This window comes from Temnothorax nylanderi, unplaced genomic scaffold, assembly GCF_030848795.1.
Source record: "Temnothorax nylanderi isolate EJ_2023f unplaced genomic scaffold, tnyl_v1.0 TNYL_tig0582_pilon, whole genome shotgun sequence".
Classification (NCBI taxonomy): domain Eukaryota; kingdom Metazoa; phylum Arthropoda; class Insecta; order Hymenoptera; family Formicidae; genus Temnothorax; species Temnothorax nylanderi.
In genome coordinates, this window is record NW_027249644.1 from 1 (window position 1) to 20,591 (window position 20,591).

At 32.1% G+C, this 20,591-nt stretch overlaps 1 protein-coding gene and 1 pseudogene across 2 annotated transcripts in view; both read left to right on the forward strand.

The window, feature by feature from the left end:
• Positions 1–4,358: 4,358 nt before the first annotated feature.
• On the forward strand, positions 4,359–7,361 carry LOC139784087 (circadian clock-controlled protein daywake-like; annotated as a pseudogene).
• A 4,467-nt stretch (positions 7,362–11,828) lies between these two features.
• Positions 11,829–20,591, forward strand: part of LOC139784082 (uncharacterized) — a 40,286-nt gene continuing 31,523 nt past the window's right edge. Inside the window, exons 1-2 of one of the 2 annotated variants that reach the window (XM_071723245.1) lie at positions 11,829–12,032; positions 20,475–20,555. In XM_071723245.1, coding sequence (XP_071579346.1) covers positions 20,528–20,555 — 28 coding nt within the window. In that variant the 5' untranslated portion in view covers positions 11,829–12,032; positions 20,475–20,527. The remainder of the gene's footprint in view (positions 12,033–20,474; positions 20,556–20,591) is intronic. The other variant, XM_071723244.1, reaches the window with a different exon arrangement.

Below are 20,591 nucleotides of genomic sequence, written 5' to 3' on the forward strand. Positions count from 1 at the left end.
GTGCGCTCCGTAGTTTTTCGGTGTCTAGGTGTATTAATACTTTTGAATTCGATGTCTACGTGTCCCAGGTTGGCCGACGACGAGGTCCAGATAGTGCGCTCCGTAGTTTTTCGGTTTCTAGGTGTATTAATACTTTGAATTCGATGTCTACGTGTCCCAGGTCGCCGATGACGACGTCCAGATAATGCGCTCCGTAGTTTTCGGTGTCTAGGTGTATATACCTTGAATTCGATGGCTACGTGTCCCAGGTTGCCGATGACGACGTCAGATAATGCGCTTCGTATTTTTTGTGTCTAGGTGTATTAATACTTTGAATTCGATGTCTACGTGTCCCCAGGTTGCCGACGACGAGATCCAGATGTGCGCTCCGTAGTTTTCGGTGTCTAGGTGTATTAATACTTTGAATTCGATGTCTACGTGTCCAGTTGCCGATGACGACGTCCAGATAATGCGCTCTGTAGTTTTTCGGTGTCTAGGTGTATTAATACCTTGAATTTGATTCTACGTGTTCCAGGTTGCCGATGACGAGGTCCAGATAGTGCGCTCCGTAGTTTCGGTGTCTAGGTGTATTAATAACTTTGAATCCGAATCTAGGACACGTAGATATCGAATTCGAGGAATTGTTCTAACAACTAGACACCGGAAACTACGGAGCGCACTGCCTAGGTTCCGTCATCGACCTGGAATACATAGATATAGGAAAATTATATATATTTAACTCTAATTGTAAGTTTTTAATTAATGGTGCCTTTTAATTAATCAGAAACAAATCTAACGGCACTTTTATTATATCATGTGAATACAAGCTTACGATTGCGATTATAAGACGTAGATATATATATTTTTAACTTTATGTACATTATATTTAACAAAATTAAAATTACAAAGAATTATTTTAATCACAAAGAAGTAAAGAGATAACAGTACAAAATAAAATATTTAATTAAAATAAAATAAATAAATTTTTCTTGTAAAAAAACTTGGCGCTGCTAGACCTTGAAATTTAATAAAGTATTAAATTTTGATTGAATTTAATAAAGCACAAAATTTTTGATTGAATAAAAAGCAATTTAGGGAAGTATGCAACGGAGTCAAAAAGCAGCGCCAAGTTTTTTTTTACAAAAAAAATTTATTATTTTATTTTAATTAAATATTTTTATATATAATATCTATGTATTCAGGGCGGCAGTGTAGTCTAGTGTTAGAGCTCCAGACTCGTAATTTGAGGAACCAAGTTCGAGTCCACTAGAGCCATGTAAGCAGGAATGTTTTTCCGAAGCTGCGCCCCTCCATGCAAGATAGGCTCTTGTGCGGAGCAAACTGGGCTCCGTCTTTCGAAAGAGACGTTAAGGTTGGTCCAAGGGTTAAGTGAGAGTAGAAAGAGTAGAAAGTGTAAGGTTTGGGTAACGTTCCTTATAAAACGACTTGCAAACCCTGCGGGATAAGCAATAAGATAGATATGAGTTTTTTTTTAATATCTATGTATTCTAGGTCGATGACGAAACCTAGGCAGTGCGCTCCGTAGTTTCCGGTGTTTAGTTGTTAGAACAATTCCTCGAATTCGATATCTACGTATCCTAGATTCGGATTCAAAGTTATTAATACACCTAAACACCGAAAACTTCGGAGCGCACTATCTGGACCTCGTCATCGGCGACCTGGGACACGTAGACATCGAATTCAAGCTGTAAGAACTGTTGGCGCTACTTACCCAGTGCTGCCAATATTGTGGGATAAAAATCACCAGCTCCGGAATAAAATTATGTCGGGACATCATAAAATGTATGAGATTAAAATTATGTCGACATCATAAAATTGAATAAATTAAAATTATGTCGAGACATCATAAAAATTGTATGAATTAAAATTATGTCGAGACATCATAAAATTGTATGAATTAAATTATGTCGAGACATCATAAAAATTGAATGAATTAAAATTATGTCGATACGTAAAAATAATTCCGAATTTTTATGATGTCTCGACATAATTTTAATTCATACAATTTTTATGATGTCTCGACATAATTTCAATTTATTCAATTTTTATGATGTCTCGACATAATTTTAATTCATCCAATTTTTATGATGTCTCGACATAATTTTAATTCATCTAATTTTTATGATGTCCAGACATAATTTTATTCGTGAAATTAAAATTATGTCGGGACATAAAAATAATTCCGAATTTTTATTATGTCCTGACATAATTTTAATTTATCCAATTTTTATTATGTTTGACATAAATTTAATTCATTAGTAAGAATCGCTATTTTTCTCAAGACAATATTTTTTGAAACTTTTATATTGTGTAGAATATTATTTATGCTATTGAAAAGTAAACGGTGTGCCATCCAATTTTTTATTATGTATATCAAATTTTAATTCGATGAATTAAAATTGTCGCGACATCATAAAAATTGGATAAATTAAATTATGTCGACACGTAAAAATAATTCCGAATTTTTATGATGTTTGACATAATTTTAATTCATTAATAAAATTGTGATTTTTCTTAAGACTATTTTTTTGATCTTTGTATTGAATGGAATATTTATTATGCTATTAAAAGTAAAACGGCTTGCCGTACAATTTTTATTATGTTCCGATATAATTTTAATTGGATGAATTACAATGATGTCGGAACATAATAAAAATTCGGATTATTTTTATGTCCCGACATAATTTTAATTCATCCAATTTTTATTATGTTTGACATAATTTAAAATCATTAGTAAGAATCGCTATTTTTCTTAAGACAATTATTTTTGGAAACTTTTATATTGTGTAGAATATTATTGATGCCATTAAAAAGTAAAACGGCGTGCTATAACACTAGGCTTTTTGCCAATTTAAATCTATCTTAGAAACTTGCCTTTCCTACTGTAAATGCGTCTTTATGTGCCAGTATTATCAACGGATTTAGTGACATTCTGAGTTTGGTATATTTTTAGCGCGACATAAGCGTTTTTGATGATGAAATGTAATTTTTTTGATCTCTCGAAAATTTCTACTCTTTCATCGAGCTTTACTCTTGCGAACCTATATGTAAGTGATTTTAATGGGAAATTTGATGCTCTACGAATCCGATAATAGTTTTTGCATATTTTCAAAATTTTTATTGTTTTGGAGTGACAAAAGTAAAAAACGAGGTTCGGGGCAAAGTCGCCATCCCCGTTTCATCGGCTCCCAATAACAACGATGCTTGTCATGCAGCCATATCCAGATCGAATTGTGTCGATCAGGCAAAGTGTCGAGTTTGCCCGGCATTTTTCAATTTGAAAATTTGTCTTCGCGTCACTTTTCCTTTTCTGGGGACAAAACTAAGCAATGTACAGCAAAACTTCCTTAAGCAATTTTGTACCTGAAGGAACACTCTTTAAATGTGAACACCATTAAATTTGCTTGAAATTTTAATTAATTGTTGAAATTGCCTTTTAAAAAATTGTGTCGAGTTTGCCCCGGTCTCCCCTATACACTTTATTATGCATATTTCGAATATATAAAAATGTTTTAAAGTTAATATTTTTTCCAAAATGATGGCTCTAAAGCAGCATTTGTTTGATTGACCCACTTCACGGCGAGCAGTAGAAATGGTCACCATTTGATCGTAGGGCAGAACAAAAAATTTTCATAATTTACATGAAATTTGCTAGAGAATACATATGGATTTTTCAAAATATGGATTTTTGAAGAAATGGTGAGCATTTAAACAAAAAATTTTATTTTTAGATAAAAAATTCTGTATAAAATTCTCTATAACTCAAAAATTGTTAATGAATCGTAAAATCTGTATGTACTTCTTTAGTTAATTTAGTTTTAAAGATGCTGTTAAAATTTCAAATAAATCGGTCAAAAATTGTTCGAGTTCTACTGCTCGCCAATTTGAAAATGCATTTTGAGAAAACGCATTTAAAGTTTTATGTAACAATATTTTTTAATAAAAACAATTTTTTTTGCATTAGGACAATTGTACATTAGTTTTGACATCCTAAAGAATGTTTTAAGTAAAAAAAATAAATTTGATTTTTTGAAAGTTTCAAGGTGCCTAACCCCTTAAATTTTAAATAGAATATTTACTTACGACTTTTACTTATACACGACTTTTTTATAATTGGATATTGCATGTGTTAATTGTTTTTAATTAATAAAAAGCTTATTTTTATTTCCTTTGAAAGAAGATGTTATTGTACGCAATTGACATATGGCCATGATCTTTTGTGTAAATCATTGCCTTAGAGACAAAGAAAAAGAGAGACACCGATTATTAAATCAATGCAAAGAGGATATGTACGTGCATATAAGCTTGATCAGTTGCATAGATCTGTCTTGATATACGTTCGTCGTACATCTGTTAAGACTGTTGTGTAATATTACAATTCTAGAAAGTGTTACTTCGCAAAAAGAATCACTTTGGTTTAAAACATTTTGCTGCTATTTTTGCCTTTGCACTTCTAATATACATGCTGTGGCTGAAATACGTGAGTAAATGAGAAATACGTATTTAGGATCTTCATCATCGTACGCATATAATTCATTTTATATGACCGTGAAAGAAGATTGTTGTGATTTTTAAACTGGAATACTCTTGATCTGCAACTAAAAAATTCGAATAATTAATAAAACATTTGTCGAATTAGGTATTGATCTTAATGTAAAACGACAGATTTAAACAACTGTAAGTAGTCAGTGAACAATGACAATAATTATAATGTATAACACACTGACAATGCAACTGCATGTTTTGTATCAGAGGGAGGGTAGATAGAGAGGAGAGAGGGGGGAGGGAAAGGAGAGAGAGAGAGAGAGAGAGAGAGAGAGAGAGAGAGAGAGAGAGAGAGAGGAAGAGAGAGAGAGAGAGAGAGAAGAGAGAGAGAGAGAAGAAGAGAGAGAAGAGAGATAGAGAGAAGACAAAAATGAAAAAAAGAAAAAAAGAAAAAAATTACGGAAAGCGAGAGTAAAAGTAAGGGAGAAATGTATATGAATAATGGTTTATGAGAGAAAGTTGCACAATTAGTAATCAAATAAATATAATAACAAGAGATTCCTAAATATCGTCGTAGAACATTTATTTAACATTTATTGTATACAAGTTTAAATATTAGAATATAATTCCGTAATCTCTCTCTCTCTCCCTCTCTTTCCTAACGCTGTTAAAAAAAGGTATATTAAATTTTTAAAAAGATTTAATATTGACGCTACATTTGATATTAACGCTATTTGATATTAGGGAGTTTTTGCAATACCGTCTTTCAGATACGGTAAACGTTATCTAAATTGTTCAGATACATTCACTCTGTATCTGAACAATTCAGATACGGTTACCGTGTCTGAAAGACGGTATTGCAAAGCTATTAATGTTATATAAACTATTAATGTTATCTAAACAAAAATTAAAAATTTTAATTACGTCACAGATGCACATTATTTTGAAGTATATTTTATCTTTTTCCTTTATTTATACTTATACCACTGATAATTTCGTCTAAGAATGTTTACTTAAATAAAATGATGTAAATATTTACATTACAGCCTCCTTTATTCATGTGTGCGGCCGTAGAGACCCGAATATCGAGCAATGCATCCTAAACAACGTGAACAATTTGAAGTATAAAATATGCAAAGGAATACCGGAATTGGGTGTTCCATCGAATGATCCATTTGTTATTAATAAATTAGTCATTTCCGAAATGCCCGACATTAAATTATATACCAAAAACATGCAATTAACAGGTCTCTGCGACTTCAACGTAAGCTATTTTCGTGCAGATATTGAAAATCTCCACTTCGATCTTGACCTCGTATTCGACCAGATCCGAGTGTAAACACCACTTATGAGTTCAATATACACTTACTGGTACCTATTGTACATAAAGGACCCCTTTACATTACTGTAGGTACGTAAAAAATAGTCGACTTTTTAAAATAAAGTAAACGTTTAGAAATTTATTTTAACACAAAAGATACATCTGATATATAGTTTTATTTAAATTACCAATCTGTGTGTTCTTGTAGATAACATAGGAGCAAAAGTATATTTGGATTTCAACATAGTTACCAGAAATGGCAAGAGGTATACGTACTTGGCAAAGATGAAGTTAAACCTCGACATGAAAAAATACAAAGCTCAGTATGGCGTGGGCGGAGAACAATTTAATCAATTGCAGAAAATTATTCATAACTTTATAGGCCAGAATCAAGAAGATGTTATAAATAATTTTAAACCGGCATTAGAAGAGGCAATCTCCAAACAAATTATTTCGATTGCCAATGGCATAGTTAAACACTTTACTTATGAGGAACTTTTCCCCGAATAAATTAAATTAAAATTTTAATACGCATTATCATAACATCGTTTTGTGTACTCTATAATTTGTTTAAAGATTAATCGAAAAATGAGTTTTTTTTACAAAGTTTTAACCCTAGCTCGTCACACTCCGGTCCAGTGGACCGCTGAACGTTTTTCGGTTTTCTAGTTTTTACATAATAACGTAATTTTCTAAATTTTAAATCATTTTCTTGATCTGATATTATCATAAACATCTCATTTAGAGTCTGTATTTCCAATTTCTGCAGTACAAGCTTAAAAATATATTAATTGGAATAAAAATGACATTGCAACAAAGTCGAGCGATCTCACGGACCGGAGTGTGACGAATTAAGGACTCGAAATAAGTGTGGCTAGCTAGGGTTAAAATCGACGATGCAAACATAATTGCCCATAGATAATGGAAACAGACATTGTATAATAATTGTCATTAATTGCTAACACAGATTTATACTAAGTAATATTTACTTATACGGATAGTTCAACAATAGTTCAATTTAAGAAAATGATATTTACTATCGTGTTACTTTGTATTTCTCAATTGCAAGAAAATGGTACGCACGTACGTACCATCGCAAAATGACACCCGTCGACAAGGAGCAATTCAGGAAGGCAGTTCTTGCGGTGAAAAAAGATAAAATTAAGACACAAAAGTAGCCGCAAAACAATTTGGAGTCTCAAGAACTACATTGAACGACTGGCTGAAGACAAATAATAAAAGAAGAATAAAATAGCACACTTGGATGACGTGGCTGTACGATGTCATGGAGGCTTCGGGCGAAAATCAAAGTTAAGGAAGCAGCAGTGGTCGGATTCCGACGAAAACTTGGATAATATGTGCTGTGTGTGCTCAGAGATGACTGAGAACAGAGGTGACAAGAAACAGTGCATTTCGTGCGAGCGTAGGGCACACAAGTGCGTGCGCTTTTCTCGTAATTATTTTCCGCCATCGTGTTTTTAATTAATAAATGTTTCCATTTTTCTATTAAAAAATAATTAATAAAATGCATCCTATCATTTTTTCATGATCGGAATTATGTATTTTTATTTAAAATCCAATCCGAGAATGGAGTGACGACTCCGCCCCGGGGCGCGGGAATGTAACGATTCTGCCCCGGCAATTTTGACATTTCAATTTTTGCACCTTTGTCGTTTTTATTCTATACCGATTGAACAAAGCGACATGGACCAAAAATGCCCTTATAAATTTTGTAGCCAAGGGTTTATTCTTTACAACGGTACACCACATTTTATTAAAATTATTTGTTTTGTTGTTAAAAATCGGCACCGAAAAAATAGTGACAACTTCGCCCCGGTCTCTCCTATATAAAGTGGTGCAAGAAATTGTACTCTCTAATTGCACTTTAATTTACGAAAAATTTTTTAAATAAACATAATAAAAAATATTTAAAACTAAAGAAAATTTTTTCTTTATGCTCATATATTCCTTGATTGATTTTATACCAACCGTTCTAGAAATCTGTTCTAGAAATCTGTTCTAGAAATGTAAATATCTATAAACGTACATATACATGTATGTATACGCTGACGCGTGTATGTACAATATATAAAGGAAATGCAAGTATTGTGAAATACTCTAAGCCTTTCTTAAAATAACTTGAGAACTATTAAAGATAACTAAACTCAGTTTTTACTGACAATGAATTGGCTACTATGAAAGGTGTATTTAAAGTTTTAAAAGAAAAAATATATTTACAAGAATTAAGTGCACTTGTACAATGTAAAAGGTATTGCGGCTGGAAAAGCAAAATTAAAACGTTTAGTTTAGGGTAACTCCGGTATTTACGCTGCGCGGGGATTTACGCCGCAGAAGTTAGAAAAAATAGAAGGAATAAAGGTATTTGCTCGTAATTATTCTGTTATGTGCCTTTATGCCATATTAGTATTGTGTTGTAATTTCAGTTCTTTACTGTTAATATTAACAAAACCGTCGTGAGTTAAATCGATTTTTCAATGTAGTAAGTAGCGAAATCATATATTACGACCTACGTAAAATGATTACTGTAAAGAGTGTAAAAGGTTTAATGATTATTTTATGATACATAAGTGTAAAAGGATAGTAAAGGATGGAATACAGCAAAATACAAGTGCATAGCTCTTGTATTCTTTGTTTAGCTTGATATCTTGTATATCCCACTTGTTTAGGATATATGGCATTTTTAGCGTGCGGGATTTATGCCATAATACAAACACTCTGTAAAAATCGAAATCTCCTATGTGTTCTTTTTTCTTCTTTTTTTGGATCATATAACAATAACCTTTAATGCATCTATTGTTCGTCTATTTTCTTTTTAAAATGTTTGCATTTTTGAATGTAGATGTTAACGAATTATGGAAAATAGCAATAGGATATCTCCTAATTGAAGTAAACGTCCCAATAGCCAACTATGTCCCAGTTCCCAATCACTAAGGGGAATATTCCACCTAATTAAGAGATTTTTCGATAAAAACAAATAAATAACCACTTAATTGAGTTCTACGATTTATAATCTATGCATAGGACAACGGTTAAAATAATCCTTGCGCTCTTTGTAGTAATTTTTTCGAGTTTCTTGAGAGTGCACGCGCTGCCCCGGGAAATGAAGAGCATCTGTAAGCCAGTTTGTTAAGAATTGACGAAGTTCAATTGTAACTATGTCGCCTTCATTTTTTATATATATTGAACAAGTTATAGCTTTTTATATTAAGGAAGATGTAGAGAATGCAAATCTAGGGTCGAAATTTAGTTAGAATTGCCGATAAATTGTTAATTTGCATGGTCGGATACTCGGACGTTTCAACCGTATGGTGTACCAATAGCAAACCAAGTGGCTGGATACTGATACAACCAGGCGATCGGGTGATGTCCCAATTGCCGGACGCAACGAACTCAGCGGCCATAACCTTGATGGAAATGAACACGAACGATCAGCATTTACGCGCGGCATTGTTTACTAGTGTGCTTAAAGTGTGTTTAAAATTACGCTAAACTGAGGCGATTATTCGCAGTAAGTATGATATCTAACATTTTACAAATTTGACTTCGTCGAACGAGTTCGTTATTGCTATTATGTAGTCAGCAGATTGTTTACATTGGAAAAGTCTTGAACGTAACCTCTAAAAAAGTTGTCTCTGCTTTCATCTGCGACTGGTTGGTAATAGGGACATCGAGTGGCCGGGTATCGGGACATAACCAAAAACTGATGGCCGGGTACTGGGACACATTGAGTGGCCGGGTATCGGGACATAACCAAAAACTAATGGCCGGGTACTGGGACATTTCCTTTTCTCGCATTTTCCGAAAAAATCAAATCAACTATTACCGATGGAACTAATTATTGGATGGTTTCTAGAAACTAGAGAATCCAAGCTTTCGTTTCGTCGTATCCGCTTATAAATAAGATTTGTTAATATATATAAAAATTTAATTTCAATTTTCCAGGCGTCTTAAATGGTCCGCTATTGGGACGTTTACCTTAATGGTGAATAAAAAACAAATTCTTTAATGTTTATCGATGTTATATGATAATGGCATATGTATAAAATCCGTAACTTTATTTACGAAGAGTTTTTTCCTGATCGAACATAAATTGTCCAAAATTTTGAAATCTATTGTCACATGATTAAGTAGTTTGTTTGTACAATATTTTATTTGTATTTTGTGATTTATTTAAAAAATAATTAAAACAAAATTTGTTATAATATTTTAATAACTGACGGCACTCTTAACAATGTAGAATTGTGCAAAATAATGATTTATATGATAACAAAACATTTAAATGAATAATAACGTTTTTCTGTTTTAATATTATTTTAGATGTAAACTTGCAAGTATTTTTTATATGGTTTATTTAATACAATAATTACAAAATTGTTGACAAGTAAATATATAATTAAAATGCCAATCTGTTACGTGCATATTCATACGCATGCATGCACATTATAGTGAAAGAGCTAAAACTATAAATTTGTATCATATCCACGATAAAAATTTTAATAAAAAGTTTAAATAGATTTGATATTTTATAAATTGCTGTTAATTTATTTGTTTTAGTAATATCTACAACCATTAGCTATAAATGATCTGCGACACAATAAATTTAAGACGAGAATGATTAAGATTAATCGACTTGTTTCAATAATCTGCATTAAAAATGTACATTTTTAATATTATACTAAATCTAACATATTCAATTATGTGGTTTTTCTTATAATGCTAAAATAAAAATAAATTAAATAAGGCATGTTAAAAGAGCTGTTTTTATTTATTAAAATTAAATGTATTGATAGGACAAGCGAAACTTTAACTGACATAAAATATCGTAGAAGAATATTAAACAACGATACAAAGTTCTTCTTTTAATTCTAAATGCAAAATTCTGCACTTTTTGTGCTGAAATGATAAATTAATAGTTTTTGCATTGAGTATTTATTCAGTAAAGAGAGAATTGCGTCGCAGCACAAATAGTTAGTTAAAAAGAGCAACAAGAAGCGCTAGTTTTTGCTTTATCAATCGTCGCAGATTGATAAACTTCGAACGTTTTAAAAATATACAGTCGCGACATCATATTTCAAGGAAATCTTACATATGCCTACATTTGTTGCATATAATAATTGCAAAAAATGTTTCAATTTTGGTATTCGATCTTGCAAATTTTACAGAAATTTAGAAAACAAATCGTTTGTCTTATTTTATTATTGATACACTATCTTAGATGATATAAAGATTTTCGTATAAAGAGAAAAATTATACAAAAATACCTTTAATAAATCTTATTTGTTGTAATATTGTTTGATAAAGATAGATTATAAATACAGATCAGATACATGAAGAATTTAAGAAAAATTTAACTTTATGGAATTACTTTTCTGCTTTTTTATATACAAAAATTTTTTTAAAGAAATATATAGATTTAATCTTTCACTAAATATAATTCGGCAATTTTTTTTTAGTAATGCTGTACTTCTAAAATTGTATATTTTTAAATAAAATTGCGTATTCACAAAATTGATTGAATATAGTTGCTTTTATTAATACTTAAATTTTTATTTAAATAGAATATTTACATACACACTGCTTTTTTATGAGTGGAAATTGCATGTGTTAATTATGTTTCTAATTAACTAGACATCACAGACGCGCGCTATTTAGTTTTAACATTACACACAACTGTCAAAATATACGATGACAGCTACTCATGAAGTAAGCGCAGGCCGCAGCAAGAGAATCAATCGGCATCGCGGAAAAGCGACAAAAATAAACTTCGATAGATTCGAGTATCGACTTTACATGCCTTTTTTTAGATATGATTAGATATGGATGAGATGAGATGAGATGATGAATGATGATGATGATGATGAAAAGCTTATTTTTATTTCCTATGAAAGAAGATGTAATTGTATATAATACGCAATTGACATATGACCATGTTCTTTTGTGTAAATCATTGCTATATATAGAGACAAGAAGAAAGAAAGAGAGACACCGATTATTAAATCAAAGAGAATATGTACGTGCATATAAGCTTGATCAGTTGCATAAATCTGTCTTGATATACGTTCGTCGTACATCTGTTAAGACTGTTGTGTAATATTTAAATTCTAGGAAGTGTTACTTCTCGCAAAAGGAATCACTTTGGTTTAAAATATGTTTGCTGCTATTTTTGCCTTCGCACTTTTAATAATACATGTTGCGGCCCAAATATGTGAGTAAATGAGAAATACGTAGGACCTTTATCATCGCGCGTATTTGATTTATTTCATATTATCAGTGAAAAGATGATTTTGTCGTGATTTTTAAAGGGGTAACGCCATTCTAGAGTCCGAAAAAAAGCCAATTTTTGATAATTTTTTTCAGAAATACATATAATTATAAATGAAAATCGGTCTAATTCTATTTATTATCTATATATTAAAGTATAAAAAATTTTTTTATTAATTTTTTATTGACAAAATGGCGGCGCCAGAGCCATTGATCCAAAGTGTCTTTTTGCGGAAGTCGTCCAACGGGCGGAATCGAAGCTCCTATAATTTCTAAGCTGGAACAAAAATTCAAAGATTTTTGAAAAATATATAAGATTTTCTATAGAAGTACACATGGGAATTGCGAAATATCATTTTTTGTAAGAATGGTGCATGTTGGAAAAAAATGTTTCATTTTTCGCTAAAAAAATTTTGCACAAAATTGTTTATAAAAAAAGTTTTGTTCAACTTATCGCAAAATCCATGTGTACTTCTATAGAAAATCTTATATATTTTTCAAAAATCTTTGAATTTTTGTTCCAGCTCAGAAATTATAGGAGCTTCGATTCCGCCCGTTGGACGACTTGGCACTTTGGATCAATGGCTCTGGCGCCGCCATTTTGTCAATAAAGAATTAATAAAATTTTTTTTTATACTTTAATATATAGATAAAAAATAGAATTAAACCGATTTTTATTTATGATTATTGTATTTCTGAAAAAAATTATCAAAAATTGGCTTTTTTTTGGGACTCTAGAGTGGCGTTACCCCTTAACCAGGTTGGTTGCCGTCACGTAGCGGGGCAGGCGGCGGGTCAGGAGAAAGCCCATGTGTTTTCAAACACAAACTTGTGTTTAGTTCGCGAGAAATAAAGCAAATAAATATGTGGAATGCATTTAGGGTAACTCCGGTATATACGCCGCACCTAAGGAAAACTTAATTTATTGAGTACTATTTATTTTGTGAAGGAGAAATAAAGCTACCACTTAGGTTGGATTTTTGAATTTACAAAATACATTGCGTGTACTTGGCGCCTTTTTTTACCTTTTTTGAAAAAGGTAATTTTGTACTGATATCACCTATTTTGTAGTGTTAAGCAAGGATCTGCAAAAAATTTCTATTTTTTATTTTTTAATTATTCACGAAATTAGCAATAACAACAAATTAAATTTTTATTGAATTAGCAAATTAGTAATTAGTTATAAAAAATTACTATTTATATAAAAATTAAAAATATTTAAGTTAAAGTAAATTATACACTTCTCACAAAAATTGAAGAAACACGGTAGTGTCTCGTGCCAAGTACACGCGGAGCGAGACCGACCGTGACTCTTTTACGCGACGCGACGGGTTGCGAGTACCCAAGATGTTGAGATCTCGATAACGAGTGAACGGATCAAGTTCTAAGTAGGCTTGATCGATAGCTTGGGGTCGACTTTGGGGGGGTATCTCCTATAATATTTTCCGCTACGTGCCCTACGAGCGGAGATATTGCGACGCAAAGTCCAAATGTGAAAATTTATTTTTAAGATACGGAGATACGTCGTCGTCTCTCAATCAATATAACATATATATATCAGAAAATGTCACTTTCACTTTTTCGACGCTGGCGGCGCAGGTATCGCCAGTTTCGATATCGCGCGCGTATTTCGATCGATCTAGTAGGCAAATTAAATAAGGTCGATAGACTTATCGGTCAGGAGGAAGATTTCTATTTAGGTAAATTAGGTATTAGGTATATAATACATATTGAGTCAATTGCTTCATGTTTATCTGGAGAGATTTCGTATCCTTACATCGTATTACCACCGCTGCCGGAAAAGAAGGTTCTCTACGCTTGGCAGAAAGTGCCGCTAGGGAATTTTTAAGTCGATTCTTATGAATCAAGCTTGAATTCGACGTCTAGGTATCCCAGGTTGCCGATGACGAGGTCCAGATAGTGCGCTTCATAGTTTTCGGTGTCCAGGTGTAATAATACGTTGAATTTGATGTCTACGTGTCCCAGGTTGCCGATGACGAGGTCCACATAGTGCGCTCCGTAGTTTTCGGTGTCTACGTGTATTAATACTTTGAATTTGATGTCCACGTGTCCCAGGTTGCCGATGACAGGATCCAGATAGTGCGCTTCATTGTTTTCGGTGTCCAGGTGTAATCGTACGTTGAATTCGATGTCTAGGTGTCCCAGGTTGCCGATGACGAGGTCCACATAGTGCGCTCCGTAGTTTTCGGTGTCTACGTGTATTAATACCTTGAATTCGATATCCACGTGTCCCAGGTTGCCGATGACGGGATCCAGATAGTGCGCTTCATAGTTTTCGGTGTCCAGGTGTAATCGTACGTTGAATTCGATGTCTAGGTGTCCCAGGTTGCCGCTGACGAGGTCCACATAGTGCGCTTCGTAGTTTTCGGTGTCCAGGTGTAATAATACGTTGAATGCGATGTCTAGGTGTCCCAGGTTGCCGATGACGATGTCTAGATAGTGAGCTCCGTAGTTTTCGGTGTCTACGTGTATTAATACGTTGAATTCGATGTCTAGGTGTCCCAGGTTGCCGATGACGAGGTCCACATAGTGCGCTCCGTAGTTTTCGGTGTCTACGTGTATTAATACCTTGAAATTGATGTCTAGGTGTCCCAGGTTGCTGATGACGAGGTCCAGATAGCGCGCTCCGTAGTTTTCGGTGTCTAGGTGTAATAATACCTCGAATTCGATGTCTACGTGTCCCAGGTTGCCGATGACGAGGTTTACATAGTGTGCTTTGTAGTTTTTGGTGTCTAGGTGTATTAATAACTTTAAATCTGAATGTAGGACACGTAGATATCGAATTCGAGGTATTAATACACGTAGACACCGAAAACTACGGAGCGCACTATGTGGACCTCGTCATCGGCAACGTGAGACACCTAGACATCGAATTCAACGTATTATTACACCTGGACACCGAAAACTATGGAGCGCACTATCTGGAACCCGTCATCGGCAACCTGGAACACGTGGACATCGAATTCAAGGTATTAATACACCTGGACACCGAAAACTATGGAGCGCACTATGTGGACCTCGTTATCGGCAACATGGGACACTTAGACATCAAATTCAAGCTTGATTTATAAGAATCGACTTAAAAATTCCCTAGCGGCAGAATTAAAATTATGTCATGACATAATAAAAATTCGCTGAATTAAAATTATGTCTAGACATAATAAAAATTGGACGAATAATAGTAACCTTTCGGAAGTAGAGGTTTTAAGCTTGAAATTTAAATTTTATTCATTTTTAAAGATAAATTTAGTGTTCCTTCAATTTTTGTGAGAAATGTATAATTTACTTTTACTTAAATATTATTAATTTTTATGTATTTGTTGGTATTGCTAATTTTGTGAATAATTAAAAAATAAAAAATAAAAATGTTTTGCAGATCCTTGCTTAACACTACAAAATAGGTGATATCAGTACAAAATTACCTTTTTCAAAAAAGGTAAAAAAAAGTGCCAAGTACACGCAATGTATTTTGTAAATTCAAAATTTAACCTAAGTGGTAGCTTTATATCTTTTTCACAAAATTATATTATCTAACTTAACTCAAGTGACATGTATTTCAAAAAAAAAGATGTAAAATCTTTAATTTCTTCTTCACAAAATTATATTACCTAACTTAACTCAAGTGACATGTATCTAACCTAAGTGGTAGCTTTATATCTTTTTTACAAAATTATATTACCTAACTTAACTCAAGTGACATGTATTAAAAAAAAAAGATGTAAAATCTTTATTTTCTTCTTCACAAAATTATATTACCTAACTTAACTCAAGTGACATGTATTTCAAAAAAGATGTGAAATCTTTAAATTAAATTGCGCCAATTGTAAAGAGAATATGTATATTGCTTTGAAAGATAATTGTTATGCAACTACTTTAAAGAAATAAAACCCAAATGGTATCTTCGTATTCCTATTCAAGGGTCTTCCTATTCTAAACCCAAGTGATAATAGCTTCTTAATTCTCTTTAACAAATTTTTAATATTACAAAGAATCATTTTAATTACAAAGAATTAAAGAAGTAACAGTACAAAATAAAAATATTTAATTAAAACAAAATAAATAAATTTTTCTTGTAAAAAAACTTGGCGCTGCTTTTTTACTCCTGTCGCATTCTTCCCTAAAGTATGTTTATTGTTTTTTATTCAATCAAAAATTAGTACTAATGTTTAAATTTTAATGTTTAAATTTCAAAGTCTAACAGCGCCAAGTTTTTTTACAAGAAAAATTTATTTATTTTGTTTTAATTAAATATTTTTATTTTGTACTGTTACTTCTTTAATTCTTTGTAATTAAAATGATTCTTTGTAATATTAAAAATTTGTTAAAGAGAATTAAGAAGCTATTATCACTTGGGTTTAGAATAGGAAGACCCTTGAATAGGAATACGAAGATACCATTTGGGTTTTATTTCTTTAAAGTAGTTGCATAACAATTATCTTTCAAAGCAATATACATATTCTCTTTACAATTGGCGCAATTTAATTTAAAGATTTCACATCTTTTTTTGAAATACATGTCACTTGAGTTAAGTTAGGTAATATAATTTTGTGAAGAAGAAAATAAAGATTTTACATCTTTTTTTTTTAATACATGTCACTTGAGTTAAGTTAGGTAATATAATTTTGTAAAAAAGATATAAAGCTACCACTTAGGTTAGATACATGTCACTTGAGTTAAGTTAGGTAATATAATTTTGTGAAGAAGAAATTAAAGATTTTACATCTTTTTTTTTGAAATACATGTCACTTGAGTTAAGTTAGATAATATAATTTTGTGAAAAAGATATAAAGCTACCACTTAGGTTAAATTATACACTTCTCACAAAAATTGAAGAAACACTAAATTTATCTTTAAAAATATGTAAACTTCAAGCAGCTGTAACTTTGTTAAAAATGAACGAAATTTAAATTTCAAGCTTAAAACCTCTACTTTCGAAAGATTACTATTATTTTTTAGTTTCTGTGAGTTTGGTAACTTTTGTATATAGAAAACTATGAACTGGACAAAATAGAAAATTTTTCTTTTACTTTGTGGGCCTGTCATGCGCACAAAAAAAATCTGCGAAAATTTTCGACTTCCTAATGTGAAAGCTTGAAGTTTTCCTTGTAAAATCTTTTTTAAAAATGTTTCTACGATTTTTTGTTACTGAGTTATCGTGGATTGAATAAGAAATGAGGATTTTGACTTTGATTGCTCATAACTCTCTTAAAAAAATCATCGTATCGCAATTTAAAAAACAGATTCTTAAAGCTGAAACTTTGGTCTATTGAACGGTATAATTGCCAAATTTTTTAAAATAATGATTTTTTAAATAATGTAGACATGATACAAATGGATGAAAATAATGTAAAAATACTTCTGAGAAAGAAAATTGTGAAAAAGTAATGTTCAAATTTATAATTTGTACACTTAAAAATTATAAGGAAGCAATGTGCAAGTTTCTACTTGCACATTTAAAAACTATGAGGAAGCAACGTGCAGGTTTCTACTTGCACACTTTTTTTATTGTGATAATCTTTATTGCGACTAATATTTGTTATACTATTACAATAGTTTTTTATTTCTACTTTAAAATAATTTTTTAAATATATAAAAATTGCTTTTATTAATAAAATTAGAAAATAATAAATTTCCTTAATTGGCTTAATTGTCTGGATTTTCTCAATATTTGAGAGATATCGGTTTTTTTAATTCTATTATAATCTTCAGTCTTTTCTATTCCTATTTCATATATAATTCTTTAAAATTTAATTAGACCAAACTTTATAAGGCTTCTATGTATGTACGGATTCTCCGAAATTTCAAACGTCTGTAACTCAAAACCTGATTAACCAAATCTAAAAAAATTATATATGAAATAGGGGTAAAAAAGACTGAAGAATATAATAGAATTATAGACCGATATCTCAAATATTAAGAAAGTTACAGCGTAAAACACATTTTTCTGAAAAATAAAACCCCCCCTAAAATCCATACCGTTCGATGGATTTTAAGAAAATTAGAGGAGAACATACTTTCTATGATACTCTATTTGTGTGCAAAATTTCAGCCCGGTATCTAAAAAATTGTAGAAGTAGATGCATGTACAAAAATTCACACACACACACACACACACACACACACACACACACACACACACACACACACACACACACATATACAAAAAAATATAAAAATAGACACACATACAAAAAAACACACACACACACACACACACACACACACACACACACACACACACACACACACACACACACATTTTTAACTATATGGTTAAGAAAGATAATAGAAATAGAGTTAATGCTTTTTTTAAAGCAGAAAATAATTGGCATATTGAAAAGTCTATATAAATACAAAGTCAAATAATAGCACACAATTAAAGGCGTCAGACTATTATGAAAGGTTGCTGTTAATACTGCACTAGTGCTGTAATTCCATGTACTTTTACGTCACTACGCATGATGTGCGTCCACATCATATTGATATAACAGACATCCTAACCACGCAACAATCAATTTTAGTACTTAATAACATTTTTCCTAAAATTAAGAGCGACAGTTTTAACTTTCTCTCTCTCTCTCTCTCTCTCTCTCTCTCTCTCTCTCTCTCTCTCTCTCTCTCTCTCTCTCTCTCTCTCTCTCTCTCTCTCTCTCTCTCTCTCTCTCTCTCCCTCTCTCCCTCTCTCCCTCACTCTTTCTCTCTCTCTCTCTCTCTTACAGATTTATGTTGTACGCACCAAAATGTACAAAATTGTGAAGTTTCAGCCAAATTGGTAAGAAAGCCTCTCTCCTTCATAATTACCTTAAAAAATAATTATGTTAATGTTATATATAATATTCCCAAACGATAATTTAATTATAATTATATTGCATAATCTTAAATCTTACCTTGTTAAGAACTTCATTACCAAAGAATTCGCCATACTCCAAAGTAAAGTCTTAGTGTAAGAATTCAAAAAGTTAGTATCTAAATAGAGAGAATCGTGTATGCGCTCAATCACGAGAAAATCCATTATCCACCAGTCTTCAAATATCTGCAGAAAAAATCCTCTGATGACTGACAACAAATATAAAAATTATAGGTAAAGTTTGCATTACAAATATAAACTGATTTGTCCACCACTTCCAAAACTTTGCTATTATTTTTATTTATTTAATTTTTATTTAATTTTTATTATGATAGATATATTTAGATTAAATATTAATTAATCCTTTTAGAGTCTAATCTTTTTTGTGTGTGAAAAGAACATATTTAATTTAATTATATTTTAAAATGTTAGAGATAGCTGAATACAAATATAAAATTTACCAAAATTCATTTTGTTGTTATTGCTTTCGTGAATAATTAATATTTCCAGACACTAAGATATAAAATCAATGTCTATCATAAATAATATAATGGACTCGATTCAATTAATATATTAACTTGCCTATAATACAAATTGCTACAGATCTCGTTCTCTTCAACTTTTACAAGACAGCACATGCATATGTGTGTGATTTTGTAAATGCACCTTCTAATATATAATATTATATGATATATTGATGATCACACACACATACATACACACACACACTATTTGTCACGTACTACGTTTATGCTGGCAAGTGAGATTCAACTGAGTTTTTATCCACACTAGACATTACAGACGCGCGCGCCATTTAGCTTTAACATTATGCTATTACTATTACACTATTAACCCTTGATACACACAACTGTCAAAATATACAATGACAGCTGCAAATAACTCGCACAACGCATCGAGATAACCAATCGGCATCGCGGAAAAGAGGCTTCAATTTTTCGATACAAACGAAATTCACTCAGTTAACACGCCTTTTTTAAAAGTGGAATCGAGACCACGTGCTTTAATGAATCTAATAAACTCACATTAAAAGTGAGGCTATGGATCTGTATTATCATGCGATAGCTTTGTCACCGAAATAAGCAGGTAAATACAAAATGACATATCTTACCTGAGTATAAAATACTCACATATCCGAGTGACTCAGATCACTTGAGTGTAAATGGAAAGCAAGTATTGTAAGTTACTACAGAAGTAACGCTCCCGTAAACATAGTAAACGGTCACGACTATCACTACATATCTCTGACCCGCTGATATTTTGCCTCTTGTGACACCCACATCCTAATTTCGTGGCACTTTGATCCTTGCGTGACGCGACCGAAATTCGGAATTAAACGATCGTACTTAGATATATTTAACGATGAGAGACCACGGTGTTACGCGCGAACGCGATATGTATTTCTAGGTTATATGACTGACTGACAGCGCGCTGTCCGCGCAAACGCACTGAGCGACGGCGACGAGCGCGCACGTACGTGTATATGCTGTCTTTTTTCAGTGTAGCAACACTGTCATGGAGGGGACCCGGGGGGACGCTCGACATGTTCTCAAATGCCATCTATCGAGGAAAAAAGCAACCGTACGTACGGCGACGACGACGACGACGACGACGTAT